This window comes from Galeopterus variegatus, unplaced genomic scaffold, assembly GCF_000696425.1.
Source record: "Galeopterus variegatus unplaced genomic scaffold, G_variegatus-3.0.2 Scaffold1383, whole genome shotgun sequence".
Classification (NCBI taxonomy): Eukaryota; Metazoa; Chordata; class Mammalia; order Dermoptera; family Cynocephalidae; genus Galeopterus; species Galeopterus variegatus.
Window position 1 is genome coordinate 27,178 of NW_007727494.1, and position 24,318 is coordinate 51,495.

The following is a 24,318-nucleotide window of genomic DNA, read 5'->3' on the forward strand; positions in this document are numbered from 1 at the left end:
CAGGCCAAGGGTTGAGATCCCCTTACCGGTCATCCTTTAAAAAAAAAAAAAAAAAAAAAATTAAAACAGAAAATTTTAAATATATGTTTATAAATTAAAAATAATAAATCCACTACAGGCTAACATAAATAACATACTTGTAAAAAACTGAATTTTCAAAATAAAAAAGTTAGTGAGAAGAGTAGCATTGTTGAACAGTTTTGCATATTTCTTAAAATGTGCAGCTTAAGAGACGACAATTCGATTCTCACATCTGCGTCTGCATACAGTCTACTGTGATACGTTGTTTTAGTTGAAGCATATGAAGAAAATTCAGCTTCACATAGATATGTAATTGGAAAAGAGAGGAGTGTTTTAACAGTCTTTTCAAATTGTTGTAGGTATTCCTCTTTGATGCTACACCAATGCTCGACAAGTGGTAGTTTCTTAAAGGTTAATTGCAGTGCGTATGATATCTGAAACCACATCAGTGAACTTTTTGTACCCTGTTACATTAAAGCCCACAGGACTATCTACTTTATAGGTGCATTATTTGTAACATCATGCACTGCTCATTCGGAAAATATTAGTTCACTGAATTATGCAGATCCTCCACATGTTGGCACATCTCATTGTGCAATACCAAAAAGTCACACTCATTACTATTACTACTGATTCATCAGAAAAGCCTTTTAGTATTGGGAAGCTGTTAAGCTCACAGTGGTGTATTTGGGTCATTCTTTCAAGTACAATAGTATTTCATGAAAAAAAGTGGCTGGTTCTCTTTGTAATCCAAACAGCCTCACAGGTGTTTGTCCTTGAGACAATCATTGCACTTCAGCATGCAGCAGAGTGCTCCGTGCAGACTTCCCATGTTGTCACACAGAATATTAAAAAGATGGGTAGCAAGGGTTAAGAGTAAATAAAATCAACATTTTTTTACTGCTTTATCAAAGACATTCTTAAGGAAAACTGGTATTTCTGTAAAATAATTTACAAAATTTGTAAAATAACCCACAAGGGTTTGTACACTGTTTTGTGAGTATAGTTTGGTGCCACTGCTTTGATGTGTCCTAAGCGCCAACAGTTTCCCCACCATTGCTTCTGCACCATGAGAGCAAATGTCAGCCCAGTGGAAAAGGCGGATAACATCTTGGTATTATAAAGAACATTGTTCTGACTTCTTAGACTCCCTGATGGGTCTTGAAGACCCTCAAGGGGTTCATGGATCATGCTCTGAGAACTGTTGTTACAGAGGGTCAAAAGGATGTTCTGGGGAATCAGGGGAGCCATTAAAGGGTAGAAGGGAATAAAGAATGGGGGAGAGGGCTTGGATGCAGATGTTACCTGCCTCACATATTTTTTTTCCTGCAGCCATGCCTGGAACCCAAGCTGCTTTATATGGGACCTTGATCATAGGTGAAGCCCCTGCAGCTCCTGACTTCTAGGCAAGATCCTGCTCCCGGACCTCCACCCGCACTTATTGGGAATTATGAGTTTGCCACAAGTGATCTGCTGTACAGCATGTCCTATTGCTGCACCCTGGCCCACCACATGGGATCTTTGATGTTGATGCTGGTGGATCAGAGAGGAAATTGCTATGCTATATCACTATACCAGAGGCCCCTCTATGGGCTCAGAGTCTACTATTAGCTTAGTTCCTGCAGGAACAGACATTGTACAGTATAAGAAAATAATCTAAGTGATTCATTTTCAGAAATGACTTATCTGAGTTGTTTCATTGAGATGGTAATTAGTTTCTGAGTCCATCCTTTGTCATTGGACAAGTGAGGGCATTTCTCACATATAGACCTGACGCCAGGGCCTGTGGAAAAATGCTCCTTGTAACAGGCCTAAACTTCATCCAGTCCCAGAATAAACACTCAGGAATAACTGAGCTGTCTGCATCAGTTATTGGTCCACAGTGAGCAGGATGGCAGGTAGCCAGAGGATGCACCACAGTCATGAAGAAGAAGGGAGATAAGAAGCTGTTCCTCTGTCTGCCAGCTTGCTGACTTATCAGCTGCGCTGTGTGACCATGTCCATATCCTCTGCCACTAAAAAAAGCTTTATGCCTTCAAAGTGTGTTGTCAAGATTTGGTCCATCACATCACCATTCTGTGTGTCATCCATACAGTTCTAAAAAGCTGGTCTCATTCCTCCTTTCTCTCGATTCATGCCCACTGAATTTGCAGGTTGCTGAGGTTGTGTGGACTGTTGTGATGGCTAGTGCCCAGGCTACCCTTAAATGCCATTTTATTCATATGGAGCAGGACCACAGGTCCATGTTAATGATACTACAGCATAAAAGCACTATATTTCTCCACTGTTCCTGGGAGAAGATGTGTTCTGAGTTGGGAGTGTTGGGAACACAAGACCCCTGCACCCATGGGGATGGCTATAGAGTGATGAGTGGCTGCTGGAGCCACTGATTAACCCTCTCCCCAGGCATCCGCCTCAAAGCCCCAGAGCAGAACTCCTAGAACCCCTGGAGCAGAAGAGTGCTTCTGTACTAGCTTAGAAGTTATTCTTCCTGGGAAGCCGTCAATAGTATTCTTTACTTCCCTGCTTACAGCTCTTGTCATTCTGTAATGTAATTGCTTGTTTAATTGTCTTTATTCCCCAATAAACTCTGAGCTCCCTGAAAGCAAAGACTATGTAAATCTTATTCACCATTGTATCCCCAGCACACAGTACAGTGCGCTGAATCTAGTACAGGTGCTGACCACAGGTGATCAGTATTTGTTGAATGAGTGAATGAAGACCAAGAATATCCCTTCAAGTCCTGGGTGGTTGCTGGAGTCCCAACACCCTTGCTTCTGGAGTTGCCATTAAAGAGGCTGGCTTTTATGGGGTGGCTAGAGGCCTCATGGGGGTTTCTCTGGCAGCTATTCTCAGGTCTCTAAGGGCTTCTGCAGTATGAGGCTCCAACATGAATGCCCACACATATATTCAAGTAATTTTAGGGAAACTAAAACTGGAAATTACCCACTGGAAACTACCCATAACCATTACTGCTAATGGTTATTCCATTATTCTAGGAGACACACATGGAATCACATTTTTCAGTTTCTAAACAAAGGTACTAAACGTTTCCCCCTTGCCTTAATTCAGTACTGGATAGCTCACCTGCAAAGACTGATCTCTTTAGGAAGTCTGTATACAAAGTCTAAAGATAAGATCTAAAGAAAGGCAATTATGATTTCAGCTGGCTTATCACACAGCTGGACCAGCTAATGAAAAACAAATCCAAATACTTTATGTCTCAGGAGAAATAAGCAAAAATGTTATCTTCAAGCAATTCAATGGTAGGAGTAGGGAAATAATACTTCGGTGTGCTAAGTAAAATAAGAAAGTGGCCTTTGGTATGTTGTTTAATTGGCACTGCTTAATGTTTTCTTTTCAAAATGTCACAAAATGCTATATGTTTTTGTTTTTATTTTTTAAAAAGTTAAAACAGTCATAGATGCTTATAAAAATTCAAAGAGTATGTAAGCATAAAGTGAAAGCTGTTTTTCATATCTTCCCCTATTAATAACCACCAATCCCGTGTCCTCCTGAAGTTGGTAGATTAGTGTGTTTTCTCAAGACTAAGATTAGTAGTAGATTAGTAGTGTTTCCTATACTATTCTCCTCCCCAGCAATCTGTACATGTGACAGCTTAAGCAGAAGTTGAATAGGAGGACGTACAGTGACAATTATTTTTTTCTATTATTATTGTGCACCTGCCCACCTCCAAGTTTGGGCTAATTGTGAACTAAGGATTTAGAACAACAACAACAAAATGGGTTGGTTTTGTAACAGTGGCGTGTACTCCTATTGTATTGTAAAGGCAACATTTTTCCAATGTAGTCACCAAACATAGCACAAGCAATTCTCAGGACATAAACATCCAACTTATGGGGATGGTGATAAACTACCACAACTTTGACATTTTTAGGGCACATCTTTGCTGATAGAATAACACTTGCTCTTCATAATGACTGCCCTCCCTCAACCCCCATCCCTACCAGGAGGCTGCACCGTTTTTAACTGAAAACCCTATATTAATCCTACAGGGTTTTTAGAACAATTCCCTGGGTCCAAGTGCACTGCTCACTGACAGCATACTAATAGCAACCTTGCATGCCCTTACTATGCATAAGCATGAAGATTGTGATTGAAGCCAGAGAGATGTTTATGCTGACTCAGGAGGACTCAGTCTTACCTCTGTGCACAGGAGCCCAGTGCAGTTAAAAGATGGGTTAAGTGAGTAGTTACCTTGTTTCTCAGGGTTGGGTCTGCTCCTGCTTCCAGAAGCAGCGCAACTGTTTTAATATTTCCGCTGAGCACGGCCGCATGGAGTGCTGATGTCCCATTCTAAGAGAAATTGACAGTGTGTGTCAGGAGAGAGCTCACAGCCACCAGCACTTACTTTGGCTTTCACCATAAACCATCTGAGTGGGGAGACATTACCATCTGTAATGTCAGAGCCTTGCTCTTCCTCATCCTCCCTCATCCTTTTCAAAGTCTCACCAGCACCTATTATAGAGTCCTCAGATATGCAGCCGATCGTCAGTATAAATATTGCCAATGTTGTTTTGCAAGTGAAACAAGGAATCTGGCCCAGTGTGCATACCCATGACTTCATGGTCATTCAGTTTTATAGACTTTAGGACTTGCCACAGGAAAAACAACAATGCTGTGCCAAACATTTTTTTTTCTTCAAGGACAACATATAGTCTTTGTACTTTTGGTGAGCCACTCCCAGCAAGGCTGAAGGAATGGCTCCTAGCCCATGGGTCAACCTATTAGCTCAGCTTCAGACACTGCTCACTCAGGCAGGAGAGGGCTGTGGAGTTACAGGGCTTAAGAAGAAGAGTATATGAGTGAGCTGGAGCATTTCTGAGCACAGAAAGTCTTAGTAGATGGGATGCCGATGTTTTATGAAATTTACTGCAAATATTTACTGAAATAAGGAAGAAGTTACATGCAGCATACCAGGAGAGGGCTGTGGAGTTACAGGGGTTAAGAAGAAGAGTATATGAGTGAGCTGGAGCATTTCTGAGCACAGAAAGTCTTAGTAGATGGGATGCCAATGTTTTATGAAATTTACTGCAAATATTTACTGAAATAAGGAAGAAGTTACATGCAGCATACAGCTGGATCTGGGAGGGGAGAGGATCTATGGGGAGCAATTTAAGAACAATAGGCAGTCATATGACCTTGGTACTAGATGATACATACGTTTATAATTAGTACTTCAGTGCAAGCTTTGTTTCCTAATGAACTACTAGTAATAAAAACCACTTTGGTTTTATGAGTAAAATTACACAGAGAAAAATTCCAGCAAAGTAGCATTTTTCTGTGGTTGCTTTTATTTTTATTTATTTAGTTAAATGAAACATACTGATTGCACATTTTTATGGGGAACAGAGTTACATATCAATACACGTATACAATGTGAAGTGATCAAATCAGGGTAGTTGGTTGCTTTTATAATATGTATGATAATTCCCTAATCTGGTAACATTTCACTTGTCTAAATCTTAACCAACCTATCAATTTCACACATTAGCAACATGACTAAGAATAAAAAATGAAGCCAAAAAAGAGCTGTTTGAAATGAGACTAGATATTGCAAAATCCATTTCTGAAGCTCGTTCCTTTTATTCACAGAGTTCGCTTTCATAGATGGTTTATTCTTACTTTATAAACAATTTTAACAAGTGCAGCTTCCTGGCTTCCAAGCTCATGGATGATTAGAAGTTGCTCATTAGGACAGGGGAGAGGGGCCAATAAATACAACAGCGCTCTGCATGAGCTGACAGCAAGAATGGAGCCTAAAAATACAAAGAGCAGGCACAGCATCCAAAAAGCCTCTGGGGTCACTCAAGGGCAAGGAGATTTTACATTGATAAACCCCGAGGGCATAGCTCTAAAGCTGCTAAGCCACTGTGCCAATTGAGAACAGATTTGGTATCTTGGCTTAAGAAAACAGGAGTGTGTATACTAGGGGTCATCAAAGTACGGCCTGTGGGTCAAATCCAGCCTGTCCTCTATATGTCTTGCAAGCTAAGAGTTTTCTATGCAATTTTAAATGATAAAAAAAAGTTTTAAAGAAGAATATTTATAACACGAAGACATGAAATTCCATAAATATAATGTCCATAAATAAAGTTTTATGGAAATGCAGCCACTTTTTTTTTCTTTTTGTACTTTTTATGGCGCTCTTGTGCTACCATGACAGAGTTGAGCAGTTGCAACAGAGACACTATGGCCTGCAAAACCTAAAATCTTTACTATCTAGCCCTTACAGAAAAAGTTTGCTGACCCCTGGTGTATACTATAATTTAGAAACATTTAAATCCAAAATGATTAAAACTTAAGAGTTTCAGGGCTCTGTTTCCTCCAGAATGACATATTTTTTGAGACTTCAAACTATTTGGGGTTTATTTCATTTCACCTAAGGTAACAAAGCACAGTGGTTCTTTGCTCAAGATAATGAAGAGAAGGAATGTATGTGTCTGTTCTTCCTTGATTTCAAAATCCTCCAAATGATATCAATATAGTTTGCTTTCCAATTTAGCAACTTCATTACTACTATTTTTTTCCTGTGGGTAAGGGATGCAAGGAATAATTATGATTTGTAATAATGAATATGCTAATAATATTGATTTGATCACAGCTTGTATGCAAATAATGATAGCCAACCCAAAATATGTATAGTCAATTATGCTTCAATTAAAAAAAAATTTTTTTTTCTGGAAAACAAGGCAGTGACAGACTCCAGTTGACTCTTTTCTTTCTTTCTTTTTTTTTTGTCCTTTTTGAGACCGGCCACACCGCGCTCAGCCAGTGAGCGCTGTGATTTTTTTTTTCTGGAAAACAAGGCAGTGACAGACTCCAGTTGACTCTTTTCTTTCTTTTTTTTTTTTTTTGTCCTTTTTGAGACCGGCCACACCGCGCTCAGCCAGTGAGCGCTGTGAGCGCATCAGTCATCCCTATATAGGATCCGAACCCGTGGTGGGAGCACTGCTGCGCTTCCCAACGCCGCACTCTCCCAAGTGCACCACGGGCTCGGCCCCAGTTGACTTTTAACCACTTTTTCATGTCTACCTATGCCCTTGGATGGCCATCATCAAGAAGCTGTAGGTGTGTTCTTTCAAGAATACAATTAACCAGGCTAATTATACCCAAATTCTACTACAGTCCCCAAGTATGGAATTATTTCCTAACTGCTCTTTTACAGATTGGTAAAATTTTTCTTTACATCTTACCTTCAAAATACCAAGAGTAGGTGAGAATTTAAGTAATTCCTCTATAACAGCATTATATCCTTTGTTGGCTGCTTTCAATAACGCTGTTGTCCCGTCCTTAACAGAGAAAAGAAAATAAAAGTTGATTATTAAAATATGTCTGTGCTGGCTAAGATATAAATGTCAGTTGAAAACTGGGAGTACAATTGTCAGAAACAGGCAAAATGTGTGTAGTGGATTATGTCCCCCAAAACTCATTGAAGCTTGAATTGTGTCTCCCAAGTTTAATGTATTAGAAACTTAGCCCCCACCGTGACTGTTAACAGGGTGGGAAATCCTGTTATGGTAATTGCAAGGTGGAGCCTTGAAGATGTGGTAGGACTGTGCAGTAGTGAATGGATTAAAAATGGTGGCCTGGATGTGGTTCTGAGGGTTTTAAAAGAAGAGAAGAGTCTGTCTCTGCTCTCTCTGCTTCCACCATCTGCAATGAGACACCTGGGTCACTGTTGCCACCACCAGACGTACTTTGGACTTTCCAGCCTCAGAAACTGTGAGCAATAAATTTTGTTTTCTTTATAAATCACCCAGTTTCAAGTATTTTGTTATAAGCAACAGGAACAGACTAATACAATGTGTGAACTAAGCACAGATCAGCAATGTCTCAATCCCGGAGAATTTTAGAACATATTAAGCAGTTTAATTCTGCATAAAGAATATCAGATAAAATATGTGATTGTTTATATTACCGTAGAACCCTGCCATTTGGGAATTCATACTCTTCTGGTCCCTTAGAACACTGGGTAAATAGACATGAGGAATTTCAAGAGCCTATTTTTAGGGCATTTATGGACCAAAGAGGCATTCTCTGCTATTCATGACTTAGCAAATATTAACTGTTTTTAGTGAGTTGAATTATTATTTTGAGCTGTATTTACTGTTCTAAAAATTCATACAACCTTGCCCCATGCCTTAGGTATCTATTTGCCTATTTTTGTGGGGTGAGTGGCCAGGGGAGATAGACTGAAATTTGTTTTAAAACAATGCAAAGACTAATTCAAAAATTAATATTCTGCTTCTGTCATTCTTTGGCCCAAGAAGAAAATTTCCAAATTCCCCTTTTCTCCTGCCTTAACATATCAATAGCCATGTTTGGAGGACTTAGCCCACAGAGTTTTGTGGTTCAGGAATTCACCCTGCCATTAGGTTTTATCTGGAATCGGGAAGAAGGAAGTTGGGATTAGGGGATTTTTCTTTTCTGGCTTCAGAGACTGTGGGAAGAAGGAACAGAAAGTGGGAGAAAGGACCGGGAAGTGGTCAGGAACCTGTCTTCTAATTTCCCTTTTCTGGGCTTAGACTTGGAGAGAGGAAGGTGGGTCACATAAGCCAGGGTAATATAAGAGCGAAGAGGGCAGACAGCAAGGCCCAGAGAGCAAGCAGAATACAGTGGTCAGACAGCTCTCTCCACGTCGCCTTTAGTTCCTATGGGACAAAGGGCCTGCTGTGGGGTGCACCTAGGCAGAATTAGGTGACACCAGCAGAGGCTAAGTGGAGACAATGGGCCGACAGTGAGGTGCAAGGGTCTGCAGCTCCAGAAAGCAGGGGGGAGTCCGAGCCAGCGGGGGAGGGGACTGTGGCACTGCTTGACCCACACCACCCCAGCTGCACTGCGGCCCAGGGGCCAGCGGGCGCGCAGCACCAGCTAGGGACGCCCCCCTCCTCAGCCCCCCGCCCTGGAAAGCCTGAGGCCCGGGTCCCCTACTGCCGCCAGCTGAGGCTGACCGCCCTCGGCTGTTCGTCCAGAGGTGCTCTCTGGTGCAGGAGGAGAGGGACCCAGCAGCATCTGCAAAGTTTGATAGGATCTGACTTTGACTTTGTTTCCCTGCTAGAGGGCAGGTGGAGGTTGGGAGGAAACCCAGATGAGCCGCAGGCTAAGTAAGGGGCGGTCTTCCGTGCACCGTGAGCGACGTTGGCCGAGCGGCTAGCTCGGTGGCCGGAGCGTCCCCGCACTCACGTTCCGCGCGGCGTCGCGGTCGGCTCCGCGCAGCAGCATCACCCGCACCACCTCGCTGTGGCCCATCTGGGACGCGATCCACAGCGGCGCCGTCCCGTCCTGCGGAGAGAAGAGGCACGCTCGCACCCGCCGCGACACGGGACGTCCCCACTGAACACCACGTGTCTGCGGCTGATTCACACACCCAGGAGGTCTCGAGAAAAGAGGGTGTTTTTAACCCACTGACACACCCTGGCATTTGGCGGTGCCCGGACCACTTCAGTAGCCGACAGTCAATTTCTGGCTTATGAAAGAGCCATTCTGCGGCCGGCTCTTTTCCCAGGGTGTGGTACGGATCCGGGGTAGCTCAAGGGAGCAGCTGAGCTGCACAGCACCGCAGAACCAGATTCCACAGCCCAGAGCGGAGGCCGGCCTGCTGTATTCCTCCTGGGCTCTGGCCATTTCTGTCCTTTCCTGGTGGGTCGCACTCACGTTAACGCTCACACGACACACCCTGCTTAGTGTATAGCCCCGCATTCTCACAGAACAGTGGGCAGTTTCCTCCGAGGTCTCCTGCTCGTCTATTCCAGTGCTCAAAATCCCCCACAGCCACATCATTTTTTTAGGGAGCTTATTTTTATGTGGAATGTGATGTTGTGTCTTCTTGGAGGTGATGCACGTTATTTATAGCAAGACATTCTTGGTAATATTTCCTGCATATCATTCCCCAGCATCTCTGTTGCCATGAACACTAGGCCATAAGGCTGCGATGTACTGCTGCAGAGAAGAAAAGGTAAAATATCCAAGGGACCGAGAAGGATTTGACGGTAGGGTGGTTCCTGCCTGATGGAATGGAAAATGGAAAACCTTTCCAGTGAGGGAAAGAGGAGCTAGAGAGGGGTGGGAAGGGGCAGAGGTCAGAAGTAGTTGTACATGTTGTCCTCCCCCTCTGGGTTGAATCTGGGTGTGGGTGCGCAGGGTGGGGAGGTAAGCCAGGGGTGGTGGAAACACCCAGATAAATTATGGGGAAGGATTTTCTCCCTTTCTTAAGATGAAGCCCAGGAAGACTGCAAGCTCCTTAGAGAAACTCTGCTCTTATCTGGTGCCTGAGAAATGGAAGAAAAATGCCCATGGAAGTTGTCTGGGCCAACGGACCTGAGACATCCCCCAATCCACTGGCATCTGGGCATCGAAGAGTCCCCTCCTAACTCTGGGAAATCAGAAGTGTTAGGGCAGTGTACCCTGAAGTAAGCCTGAGGTTGGGAGGTTGGGAGGACAAGGACATAGAGAGTCATGACTTTATGAGCAGAAACTATGGTGGAACCAGCATCATGGTGGGAAAAGGTGCATCTCTGGGGTACCAGTGCAGGCTGCTTCGGGACCAGAGAAGCTAGCACGAGAGCCAGACATGAGTGTCCACACCGCTGTCCCAATGCCATGGTGACAGCCTGACCCCTGAGAACTTAGGTCATTTTGAAGAGAAGGCCAGGAGGAGGGAGCAGGGTCTAGATTGGGCTAAATTTAATCTTTGAGGTAATTACGGTATTATTGTGGCCCCAAGAGGCTGCTTTAGCCAGGTAACACTGAATTACCCATCAGTGGGAATGTGAGCTGAAAAGCAAGAGGATTCAGTTATAGAATATAAAGTGACATTTTCTGCAGTAGTATGTAATCTCAGCCCCAGCCTACTAGCCAAAGCAGGCACAGGATAATTGCCCATTATTATTGCCCATTGCTGTCCTGACAAAGGGACCGAGGATGGAGATGTCTGAGTGGGGTGGTAAACAATGGCAAAGCAGGAGCCCAGGAGGATCTGGGGGTGCAGAGGGGCAGTCAGAGGGCATTGACACCTCTGTCTTGGGAGAGCTGGGAGAAGAGGTGCTGAAACAAAGGATGGAGGAAGCTGAAGACACTTCTACCTACTTTGTGCTTTTTCTAGGGGCCTCTTGGCAATATTGTTGAATTTGAATATTACTTATCACTAGCAATGATAAATAATACCTTAATTTGTACTTTAGTTTACAAAACACTTTCACATTCTTTATTTGATTCTCCCAATTCAGGATTTAATCAATCATTCATTCATTCAAGCAACTGTCAATTAAGTGTCTTCTAAGTCTTGGGAGTACTAAAAACTAGTAGTGGAAAAGAAACATGGAAATTTCAGTATAACTGCAGTGCTGCAAAAAAGTGCAGACAGAAATGCACAAAGTGCACCAGAGAAGGGTCCCCTTACTGTGTGGGAGGTTACAGGGTCAGCTTCGCAGATGGGGAGGCAGCTGAGCTGGGTCTTGAAGGAGTACCAGGATTTTGCCAGGTAGGTGAGAGGTGAACAGTCATTCTGGGTAGAAGGAAGAGCAGTCACATTCACAGTGGTTTGGACAGGCATGGCCCTTTGGGGCAGGACAGGAAATCCAGCTACTGTTGCACAAGGGGTTTATGGGACCTTGGGAGGCAGGAGAGTGAGTCTGGGCTCCGGAAGGCCTCGAATGTTGCCAGGAACATTCTCTGGAACTCAGGTGCTGGCACCCTGCTCCCTTCTTGCCTGCTCTGGCTCCATTCTGTTGTTTGTGGGTCTCTCCACCAGAGGGCAGGCAGAGAATCCAGGAACATTCTCTGGAACTCAGGTGCTGGCACCCTGCTCCCTCCTTGCCTGCTCTGGCTCCATTCTGTTGTTTGTGGGTCTCTCCACCAGAGGGCAGGCAGAGAAAGGCAGCCAGCAGCAAAAAGGACAGTGCGCTGCCCGTTCGTGTGCTTTTCAAGGGCTTGTACTAATTGACAATAATATGTGGAAAAGCACTGAGAAGGTGCTACATTGGAAACAATTATTTTTTATTTATTTATTTTTTTGTCTTTTGTCTTTTTCCGTGTCCGGCAATGGATCGCAACCCTCAGTGTTGCCCCCGTACCGGACCGGGGACCGGCAACGGGATTGCAACCCTCGGTGTTGCTCCCGCGCCTCGCTCAGCCAGTGAGTGGGAACCGGTCTGTATGTGGGATCTGAACCCTCGGGCGGGAGTGCCGCTATGCTTCCCAAGCGGCGCACTATCCAGTGTGCCACTGGGCTGGCCCGGAAACAATTATTAATATGATCAATTTATAACAGTAATGATAACACTCGAATCTATCACCTTAATTGAAATACTCATGGGAGAGGGAAAAAGCAGTCACCACTTCCTGGTTTTGAGGCCTTAGGCAGATCACTCTCAGCCTCAGTGTCCTCTTCTGCAACAGTATTAGCTTCAGAGATATTAGAGTGTGAAAACATGTAGAGGTGGTGAGCACGAGGATTAGCTAATAGACGCTTAGAAGATGTTAATTGAATGTATTACTGTTCATGAAAAACAATAAGAGGGGTCGGCCCAGTGGCGCACTGGATAGTGCGCCGCTTGGGAAGCGCGGCGGCGCTCCCGCCCGAGGGTTCGGATCCCGCATACAGACCGGTTCCCGCTCACTGGCTGAGCGAGGCGCAGGAGCAACACCGAGGGTTGCGATCCCGTTGCCGGTCCCCGGTCCGGTACGGGGGTGACACTGAGGGTTGCGATCCGTTGCCGGACATGGAAAAAGACAAAAGACAAAAAAAAAAAAAAAACAATAAGAACCTTAATTTGTACCTTTGTTCACAAAGCACTTCATATGCTTGCTTTAATTTGATACTCCCAGTGACCCTGTGAAATAATTGATTGGTAAGTAGGTAGGAATGACTGGTAAAATTTGGTGGGTGACGTGGGTATTTCATTACTCATGATAACTTCTCCAAATCCGATATTTGAACCCAGGGAGTTGAATGTGGGCTAGAGCATTATTGTCAACTATTTATCAGTTGATTACCCAGTTCGTGAACAGGAGAGGTTTTCCTCTCTTTCTATACACCTCAATTTGTTTTCTTTTTTCCTTCTATTGAAATGATTAGAGCCCTCATTTTCATAAAGAAAATGATGGAAATGAAGTCAATTTAGCTCCTTTTCTGTAGAGTTTTACAGAAAATTAGAATAGAAACATATTTTAAAATATTTAAATAAGGTTTTGAATACTTCCTGACAAAAATATGTAGTTTTAAAATGTTTCATCAAATAAGTCACCATGGGGCCGGCCCCGTGGCTCACTCGGAAGAGTGCGGCACTGATAGCACAGAGGCCGCGGGTTTGGATCCTATATGGGGATGGCCGGTGCACTTACTGGCTGAGCGTGGTGCGGACCACACCGTGCCAAGGGTTGCGATCCCCTTACTGGTCAAAAAAAAAAAAAAAAAAAAAGTCACCATGAAGTGGAAGTTAGAACCTCTACAGCACTTTTTAAAGAAAGGAGACAGAACATTTAGCTTGAAGAAGATTCACGGGGTTATGCTGCATGTCCTTTACTGTTTGTTTGCATACTAAGTAGAAAAGGATTTAGACTCATTTTGCATACCAAGTGATAAAAAGAGTATTGATGGTGAAAGCTATACAGAGACTTGGGGGTCAATGTAAGAAAGTATAATGAAGGCTCACCCCATTGTGCCCTCAAATCATAATAATTTTTGCTACCTGCTGTGAGCCTATAATTAGAGGCTGTTATCTAGCCAGGTCAGACTAGCCCAAGTTCTGTCTTTGTTAAAAAATATACTGAAATAAACTTTAATAAACTGAATAAGCTGACCAGAGAGTAATGAGTTCCCCATGCCTAGATTGTTCAATGGTGGCTGATTATTACAGAAAGGATTCAAGCACTGGATGGATGGTTAAATAGGGTGACTTTTGCAGTTCCTTCCAACTCTGTTATTCCCTCATTCCATTTGAGATAATATTTTCAAGTATCCTCTAGATCACAGGATGTTATGGAGTATTTGACATGACCTATATTAGTGACTTGTCTCATATGGTCTTATTTAGGCTCCTAAAGATTATCGAGAAAAAAGAACTAAAATCATTTTCTTCCATGGGAATGAGTATATAAAGTGGCTTTGCTTCTACCACCTTCCAGTCCTCACACTTGGGCTACTTCTACCTATTGGCTCAGGCCTGACAGACTCTTGGGGACACCTCGACAGTAGGAGAGGGGTTTCAATATCAAGATAACTTTGCCACCAGCCCTACCCTGACCTGAAGCCCATTTCTCATTACCGTGTCCCTTGCCCTGTGTCCCTGGTCCAGCAAATGGGGCTGTAAAGATGTCACCAGATGCCTGCATTGCCCATGGTCTGACCCCATTCTCCTCAGACACAGGTGACTGGACCAAGGATGGGCAGGCCAGCCAGTCCACTGTGGCCTGGTGCAAAAGGATCAGCTGCAGCAATGCCATGGCTCTCCCAAGAGTGTGGTAGTCTGATCTGAAAACTAGGGGACTGCACCCAAGATAAGTAAGCAGAGGAAGCTGGTCAAAAAAAGGACCATGGCTCATGAAAGAAAGTACAACCTTGATTTTTGATGGGCTTTCTGTTCCAATGAGGCCTGGATGAAATAAGAATGATAATAATAGCAATACCTAACATTTACTAAGCAGCTGGTGTATATCAACTTCATTAGAATTTTGCAGTGGTTATTTTACCTAATTTCACAATAATCCTATGGCAGAGGCACCATTCTTATCCTGGTTTTACAGATGAAAAAACAGATGAGGGGAAAGTAAGCAACCTGCTCAAGGTCATGCAGTTAATAAGCAAAATTGGGACTGTGCTTCATTTCTTTAAGATATCCATATCTCCATAACTACCAAGCTGCCACCCCACTCACCTGGGTCTGGCTTTCTGGCTGCCTCTGGGAGTCTTTCAGGGGCTGGTGTCCTACCCATGAGCCTGGGCCTACATCTGGAGCCTTCTTCTAGTTCCTGGCCACTGATCACTATGTCACTATGTGGTGCAGGCTTCCAGACCTCCTTGGTGCTCTAGCCCAAGCCACAGGGTATCTTCTGGCAGTCAACACTTCTTTTCTGAGTGCCTACCGTGTGCAGAGGGACTAAGACAGAGTCGCTGCCTTGACAAGCAGTAGGGCCCTCTATGACTGTCTGCTTGCATCCCCAAACCCTCAGGATTCTATGCCAATCTGTTGGTTCTTCTTTCTCCCCACTGTTGGGTTAACCCCTCCAAGCTTGCGACCTGGAAGAACATTTACTTTCTGGGTCCTAGCAACTCTGAGACCAACCCAAGGCTTCTGTTAGAGAAGGCACTTTATTAGATGGCTTTTTTGTCAGGCTTCAAGGAAATACTGATTAGCACATGAAGAGGACCAGATAGAGATGAGTTGATGACAGGCAGAGAGCTCAGCTCTGGGTAAACAGAGTCAGACCTCTGCTACTCTATGAAATATTGGTTTGATAAGGCAGCTGAGCTGAGTTGGGAAAAGTATATGCCAAGGCATTTTGTTGATAGAAAAATAGATTAGCCATTTGAGCTAGTAATTAAAAAGGTTTGACTCATATCAAGTCTACTTGGTGAGGACACATGGAAAAAAATAAAAAGTTTTAGGGTAACTATGGATTTCAGTGATTGCTTGACCTCTTTACCTAGGACAAAGTAGAAAGAAAAAATTTTCAAGTTTCAAACTCAGAACTTAAGTCTTTCCAATGCGTGCCTGTGGTTTGCTTTGGGATTATGGGTCCTCATCCCAAAGTAGTAAAAACGGTCTTCATTTAGTTCTCAGTTGATAGAGTTACAAACAAGTCATTCCTACCACAGTTTGGATTCCCCGCAGCTCAGATCAAATGTCAGCTGAGTAATTTCAATGCAACTTTGTTAATGCCCTGTCACGGTATACCATAAAATGTTAGCACTAATTATAAATCAGATTTACCTAAAAATACTAAGAAATCAAACCAGGCAAATATCCTTGTCCTTATTTCTTATTTTGTAAATTCAAAACTTTTCCGATAATGAAATTTCAGAATGAAACAACAGTGGTTGTCAGATGTCTTACCTATATAATATCCTACTATGTGCAGGCCATTTTTAACGGAAAGTTTTAATTAGGCTTTAAAAAGAAAAACAAAACTCCTTATAACTTGTGACAAAGTCAGCCAGGACTAGTATCACTTTTTTCATATTTATGTCACTATTTGTTTTCTTGGAATGGAATGAATATGCAGAGTTTACACTTTTAACAAAGACAGAACTTGGGCTAGTCTGACCTGGCTAGATAACAGCCTCTAATTATAGGCTCACAGCAGGTACTAAAAATTATTATGATTTGAGGTCACAATGGGGTGACTGTACTCTATAAAAAGGAAAAATTCCATTGCTTTTCTCCTCCAAAGCAATTCTTATTTTATAAAACACCCTTTTCGTGAATAACAATCTTTTCAGAGCTGGATTCTTACAATTCAAAACAACTGCACTCCATGCAGTCTTTAGAAGGGTGTTATCACTTGCTCCTTGACCAGAGGGTGGGTCCTCACATGCAAACTAGGTCATTCACTTTGACCAGGTTATCCTCTCTTTTGAGAAATGAAAAACAGGTGGGGCGTGCTGTGGCTACTGCAGCAATGTTAGTTTACCCTTTAACTTCTAGGTTTCAATGTCATCCCGTGACTCAATTTAGGTTTTAGTGGACACAACCCATGCATCATTTGAAATATATCTCTTACATCAACTTGGTTTTCTGCCATTGTGCTTTAGGCATATGAATAATAAAAATTATTTACAAATAAATTTGTCAAAGTGCCAGAAATTATTTCAGAAGGAGGTACTGAGAGGGAGACTTGATAATCTTCATAATCTTTCATTTCTAAGTCCACAGTGATATCTTCAATGATGGCCAACAAATCAAATATTGCAATCCAAAAATGATCAATTCCTTTTATTAATTTTGGTAAAAGGAAGTCTCTGATTCAGAATCAATCAACAATTTCAAAATAAGAGGGACCAATAAGAAAACATTAAACTCCAATCCTTAAATGTTAACTCTGGCAGGGATGAAAGTACATTTTCTAAACTGCTTCTTTTCCCAGGAGTATTCATGGGGCCATCTAAGCCTAAGAATAACTTTAAAATTCTAAAAATATAATCTTACATTGATAGCAGTGTCTGGCACATGATAAATACTCACGGAATACTGATTGAACACTGAATAAAACAATTATGAAAAATTTGGGAGCTTGAAGAGATCATCAGGCTCATCCTGCCCAGCCTCCTAATTTTCAGTGAAGAGAGGTCCAGAGAGGTTGGTTCACTTGTAAAACCATACAGCTCCAGTTATTGACAAAGCTGGGTCTAGAATTCAGGATTCCTGACCTCAAACCCACTTTGCCCAAAGGCTCTTCCTTTTCTCAGGTTCCTTATGTATTTGTGCTTCTAAAGACAGAAGAAGCCTGTGGCCAAGAGCTCAGACTAATCTTAAGGTCCCCATAGCTATTCATTATGTGAACATACAGGCATTCCCATATAAGGTCATATTACACTGGAAACCTGCCTGGATGTTATTTACTGGAAAGAAATCAGCTTAACGTCTCCTTAGAAAACTACCTTTATAGTACTGTTTCCTTAATCTGAAACGTTTTGTTAAAAACAAATTAATTAGGGCAGACATAGTACCTATATAAGAGAAGCTACTTATAATGCCTTACATTTGAATTGCTCTTTATTGTTTATGAAGTGCTGCTTCTATTACCTTACATTTCTGTTCCTTTGAGTATCAGTTAATTGATTTGCTAGATGTTAGCTTGCTGATGGTAAATGAAATCTCAGCATTATAATTGTCTGAGATGAAGGTGCAGAACTTACTAATGACTCCAGCAATAAGGATTCCTTCTTGGCTTGGTGGAAGAAGTGGTGGGTAGGTGATACGGCAGCATATCAGCAGAGGGACTGGGCAGGGGTGAGGCTACCTGACCCGGTTCTATTTACCTATGTCCCAGGCTTGCCCATACTCATTAGCTTAGTGCAGCCATAATTTATTTGAACAGGAGGTGGCAGAGTGTGTACTTGACCTCAAACACCACACACTCGAATTTTAAAAGTACTGAATGGTGATGTCAGCTTGATTTCACAGGATTTTGGGTGAGCCCAAAGCATAGTACAGCAAAAACCCTAATCAAAGATTAACTTTTCATCACAGAGGCAAAAGGGCTTAAAGAATGCCTAGAGCTGACTGATTATCTCAGGTATGTGCTGCTAGAGAACACCGGCCCTCCCGCCTCCCTCCCCGTGCACTCGGGCAAACATCAGCAATGAACATTACCTGCCTTGGCTGGTTGACTTTTGCTCCTGAAGACAACAATAATCGAATAACATCCAAGTAACCACCCTGGGCAGCTAGGAAGAGTGCAGTGGCTCCATCCTGAGGGATATCAAATTAAAAGTGTTGAAAAATATCATCTTTCATATTTATTTTAAAAGATGTTAGATTAAAAATACATAAATTTAACAACATTTTCCATTTCCATCCCCTTTTAGGTTTCCATCCTTTTGTTAATTAAGAACTAAGTGTTAAACAAACAAATTCCCCAAACCTAATTTTTGTGCTTTTGTGTATTGGGAGTAACAGGTGTCCTTTTAATTAGATCTTCTCTACCCCTTTCTTTGTGGCCCCCTTATCCCTATCCCCTCAACATGAGGTTTCTGGGAACATTAAAACACAAAATGCTTTGAGAAAAACTGCCCGGAGAGAATCTCCACAAAGTTTCTCCCTGCCAGCCCAGCAGACACCAACAACATATAAACGCAAAAAGCAATCCTGCATAAAACCCAAAGCAAGTGGTCCTTCTCCACTTTTCTTTAGTTCTCTTTTTAAATGGATGTCTATATCTTCTGGGCATTTCTTTTTTCTTGGAGACATGTCAATCGGTAATTTTGGCACATATCTTGGTCAACTGAGAGCATGCACTCTCCCCAGATGCTCTCTTCAGCCAGGCAGCATTCATAGCACAGGCTGAGCTTCACTGCTGTCAGACCGCAGTGGAAAACCCAAGCACACCCTGGTGGAAAACACCTCATGAACCCAGCTAATTACCACACTTTCCTCCCATTCGGAACGCTAACCACAAGCTAAAACACAAAACACCTTTCTCTACAAGTCCAACTAGGCATGTCCCATGGAGGGTACTGAATTTCCAGTGGGTGTCAGCTGAGCTGCCAGACTGCCCTCAAGGCAATCATTAAAAAATTAATTAGCCTGTACAGATTTTTAAGCCGCTGTTTGATATGGGGATAAAACTTTCAGCTGCTCCTTAACGTGTTGCCACAGAAAGTCTTCCATGCCCTTAGTTGCTGATAATGCTCAGGAATTTTCTAAAATGGACTTTCCATGCATTAAATTTTTCACTGTGCATTATAAGTTTCAGTTCTGTCTCCCTCCCTGCCCCCCATTTCAATTATTTTTTTCTTTGGCAGCTGGATGGTACAGGGATCAAATCCTGGACCCTCGTGCAATCAGCATCATGTTCTAACCAACTGAGCTAACCGGCCAGCCCTTCCGTTGTTTTTGATGGAAATATTTGGGCTGTTTGGGTATGGGTAAAGGTCTTAACATAAAATGGAAATTATGATGCATGAAATTTCTTGAGTCACCTTATAACAGAGAGGAATTTACTATGGGAAGGGGCCCTCCCCAAACTTTACATTTCAAAGATTACATGCCACCCCAGTGAGCCTTATGGAGGGATATTATCTAATGAGTACAAATTCTATACTCACAGTCAATTTGGATTGATGACTATTAATAGTAATGCTATGAAAATTACAATTCACTTTCCTTTTCCAAAGACTTTGGCTCTTCCTTTCCAACCTACACATATCTTCTCTCAGATGTACTTTGCCTATATATAGCCAAAGAAATACCCAAAGCCTGTGCTTCTAAGACTTAGCCACATGTCAGAGCCAGCTGTTGCCCAGGTTGTGCCCTCAGAGACTCCAGTTTAATTGTTCTGGGGTGGACCTGGGGATTGGTACTTTTTTAAGTTCCCTAGGTGATTCTAGTGGGCAGCCAGAGTTGAGAATCACTTCTTTAGATAATTATCAAGTAATTCAGTCATTCTACTGGTAATGTTGTAGCTCAAATAGTGTTACAGATTTTGAAGTGCAGAGGGTAAGGCTAGTTGCCATGGACTTCAAAGAGGCCTATGATTTGTCAGAGTTACCCATGTAAACGCTGGATTGGGTGTTCAAAGGGAAAAGTTCACACCTACACAGCTTGTTAAGCATCTATGAAAGTATAGTGCCCTAGGCATAAGGGCTAAATATCTAGTTGTAAGATAGCCTAAAATATGGTTCCTAGGTAATTGGAGGTAGGAATTCAACCACTCCTCAAAATTAGACTCTGTCAAGTCACTTCATCTCCCCATATTTTATTTTTTCCTACAAAACTGGAATAACATTTGCCACAAATCCTATGGAATTACAGTGGCAATTAAAAGGGCCATTGGGTAATATGCTAATTGCCAAGTAGCTGCAAACAGACCCATACTAGCAGTGGACACCTTTCAAAAGTGAATGGTGTGGATATATTTCACAAGTCTTCATCTATCCAACCTCACTTTTCTTCCAGATACTTTGATTTCTCCTCTTTGTGTGCTTCCTCACAAATAACTCTACAACAGGAGAATTTAATTTGGTTTTCAGCAAGTCCATATACTTAAGAGAAAGAAAAAACTGCTCTAACCATTTTGAGCCTCGGTAGTGTCCAGGCTGGAGCTGCTGAGCACACAGAGCAGGAGCTGGCAAAAGCCACAGCTGTGCTCTTCGGATGAAATTGCTTGGAGGTGGCAGGAGAGAAGAGGGCCATGGTGGCCCCCAGGCCAGCAAGATCACTAATAGGGTTCCCATGGACCCACATAGGAGCAAGGAGCCACAACTGAGGAAAAGGAGCCACTTAGAGGCCGGTGAGTCATCGCAAGGGACCGGCGCAGGGCCAATCCCATGGGAAGTGTTGCAGCATGGACAGTGGGGGAGATGGGCCCACCAGGAGAGCACTGGGGCCCAGCAAGGACAGCTGACCTGACCCTAATCAGCGAAGGACCACTCAGAGGAGCCTGGTCAGGAATATAGAATTGCATGGGGTGCAGTTTGATAAAAAGACTCAGGCCCACATCAGTGCTTCTACACAACCCAGGTGCACCAGATCACAGGCGAGCTGGAAGTACCTATAAAGTCAACCATTAAAATCTGAGCTGCACAAAAAGCCTTCCCCAGGGAATCAACAGCAAAGCAGCAATGCAGTTCAACCACACAGCTCAAGTGCTGGTCCCCACAGGAAGTTCCCCCACTTTAGAAGTAAACAAAAGACAACAAATTAGTTCCAGCACAGAGTTTAAATGGTGGGAACAGCAAATAATCCAACACAGAAATGAAAGAAAGAACAAAGTAACTGCAACCAGAGACAAAGTTTGATATTAACTAGTAAAGGTCTCATTTCACCAAAGAACACCTGTAACACCTAGAAGGACTGGAAGTCCCCTGGGCTACCAAGCCAGAAATGGGGGAAGGCTGGGGGCCTCACCAATATTCCCCAACACCCACAACCAATCCCGAGGGTGGGGGACGAGGTCCTCGTCCATGCCCCCCCAACACACCCAGGCAGCCTAGCTATGACCATGCTGCAGGCTCTCCCCAGCCGGGGCGGTAGGGGCCCTTAGGCCTCAGCCACGCCCCCCCAACACATGCAACCACCCCAGCAATGACCACCAAGCCACAGAGAAGGGCCCCAGGTTCCCGAGCTGGGATGGTGGGAGGCGAGGGCTTTTGCCACACCCCCCGGCATCTGCACCCAGCCTGGCAATGACCAGGCCACCGCTGGAAGCCCCCTGGTTTCCCCTGTGGGAATGAGGGGGGTGCCACAGGCCTCAATCCTGCCCCTCCTCCTTCACATTTCTTTCCTCTTTCCCCTCTCTCCCTCCCTCCCAACTGCTCCACAACATCATCCTAGAATGTAAAAAATAATATTAATAAAATTACATACAAAATCCCTCCCTGGAGGGCAATTTAGCAATAATGAACTCAAGGTCTTAATAAGTTTGACATAGTCATTTCCATCTAGAAATGTATTCATGTATCCCAGAGAAATAACAGATGTGCTAAAGTTTCAGTTACAAGGAAGGTTACGCAGATTATTTCCTAAGAGAAAAAAAATGGGAAATAACCTATATATCCATTTAAATGAAATTGTTTAAATTGATACAGCAATGCAATGGAACATTGTATCACCACCAATAAAGATGCTTCAAATGACAAAAAAAAAAAAAGTTTTTGAAAATTGGCATTTCAAATTTAGACTGCAATATTATGAGTGATGAGGGAATGAGCAAGTAGCCACCTGATGTCCCCTGGGAACACACTCACATAAAGTTGGTCATGGATGTTGGCTCCATGCTTCAGCAAGGTCTCCACCACCTGCATGTGCCCGTACTGACTGGCAGCCAACAGGGCAGTGCCGCCATCCTATGAACATGCAAAAAAAGTATAAACACTTTGGTGACAGTGCAGGCACATGTTTTACCAAACAGATGCTCCTCACATAGTGAAAACTTTGGAAGAGAATTTTTCCATAGATAATAACAAACTCACTTTCTTTTTTAAAAAAATCCCCTTTACTTTTTCTTTATAATTATGACAGAGTTCATATTAAAGACATGATTATGTTGTACACTCAGACGACTTCCTAGAGATATATTACAATTATTTGACCAAGATATTATGATTAATTTAGAAAATTCCCAGGCCAAATGCAGAATCATTTATTTGCCTCTCAATATTGGAAACACAGAACAGAAAGTCTGTACCAAGTCTTGTCAGTTCCATCTTAGAATTACGAGAAGAGCCTCCCATAGCTTCTGGTCAGAGAAACTCTTGACAAACATTGGCTTCTCCCTGTGGTGCCACCCGCTGAAGGCCACTGAGATTTAGTTGCTCTTATTGGGTAATCCTCTGGGGCCATAGTCCTCATGGGATAAGATCTGCATCCATAAAAGAGTGGATCACTGCAGCATGTTCTGTGTGCCTCTCACCTACTTAGTATTTTCCTCTGAACGTGTGCCAATTAGGTCTCTTTTAAAGTGCGGGTCCTAAAACTAAACAGAGCACTGTAAAGTAGATGTGCTCTGATGTGGCATGGGACATTCCTTTGTTCCATCTACTCTACTTTTATCTCTGTGGCCTAAATTAGAATTTGCTTTTATGCCAACCATATCACACTACTGACTCATTGAGTTTGTGGTCAACTAAAACCCTTAAAGGTTTTTCTCAGGTGCTGCAGCTAAGGCATTATGTTTTGCCACGTAGGAATGTTGAGTTGTTTGTTAGTCTCTGCAAATTGGTATGTGGGCATCTGAGCTAATTGTAAATAATTCGAGAACATGTAATCTGGTTCTAAAGTACAGATCATAAATATAAGATAGTGTCATTTCTAAATTTGGGCATAGGGGGTTCAAAATGCCTACTCTTGAAGCTCCACCCTCAGAGGGTCTGATTCAGTAGGTCTGGGGTGAAGCACAGAAATATCCTTTTGACCAATCGTGTGGGATGATTGTGATATGCAGGTGGCAGGTGGACCTCACTTGGAGAAACACTGCTGCAAGAGTTCTTGCGTTCACAGGCAGGTAGGATGCACGTGGCTGGGTAAGGCTTCACCAAGGGACAGGCTGTGTGGTAGGGGAGGGCACTTGAGCTGCACTCTGAAGGTTGGGGAAAGGAGAGAAGGGAGACTGAACGCTAAGGCTGGTGGTGGACGGTGTGTGTGGGGGCATCAAGAAACTGCTTGATAGCAGCAATGAGCACCACTGTTTCCAAGCTTTGTTCTGTCAGTTTCCTCAGATCTTTGCCTAATGAAGTAACAGAATAGATGAAATATGATAATTATCACAGAACTGGTATCTTTTGTTTTTAAAATCACATTTTTAGGGCATATAGATTTAATAACAATGAGAACAATTGTCAAGCAAAGTCAGTTTTGATGACAGATCATATTAAGGGCCGGCCCAGTGGCGCACTGCTACAGTGCGCCGCTTGGGAGCGTGGTGGCGCTCCTGCCGAGGGTTCGGATCCCACATACAGACCGGTTCCCGCTCACTGGCTGAGCGAGGTGTGGGAGCAGCACCGAGGGTTGCGATTCCGTTGCCGGTCCCGGTCCGGTACGGGCGCGACACTGAGGGTTGCGATCTGTTGCCGGACACGAAAAAAGACAAAAAGGAAAAAAAAAAATTTTTTTTTTT

At 43.2% G+C, this 24,318-nt stretch overlaps 1 protein-coding gene across 1 annotated transcript in view; it reads right to left on the reverse strand.

Annotated features, from left to right (window-relative positions):
- Positions 1 to 24,318, reverse strand: part of ANKRD29 (ankyrin repeat domain 29) — a 40,310-nt gene that overhangs the window by 1,910 nt on the left and 14,082 nt on the right. The window contains exons 4-8 of the mRNA XM_008576643.1: positions 22,451 to 22,549; positions 18,357 to 18,455; positions 9,229 to 9,327; positions 7,239 to 7,334; positions 4,240 to 4,338 (exon numbers count right to left, since the gene is read on the reverse strand). Coding sequence (XP_008574865.1) covers positions 4,240 to 4,338; positions 7,239 to 7,334; positions 9,229 to 9,327; positions 18,357 to 18,455; positions 22,451 to 22,549 — 492 coding nt within the window. The remainder of the gene's footprint in view (positions 1 to 4,239; positions 4,339 to 7,238; positions 7,335 to 9,228; positions 9,328 to 18,356; positions 18,456 to 22,450; positions 22,550 to 24,318) is intronic.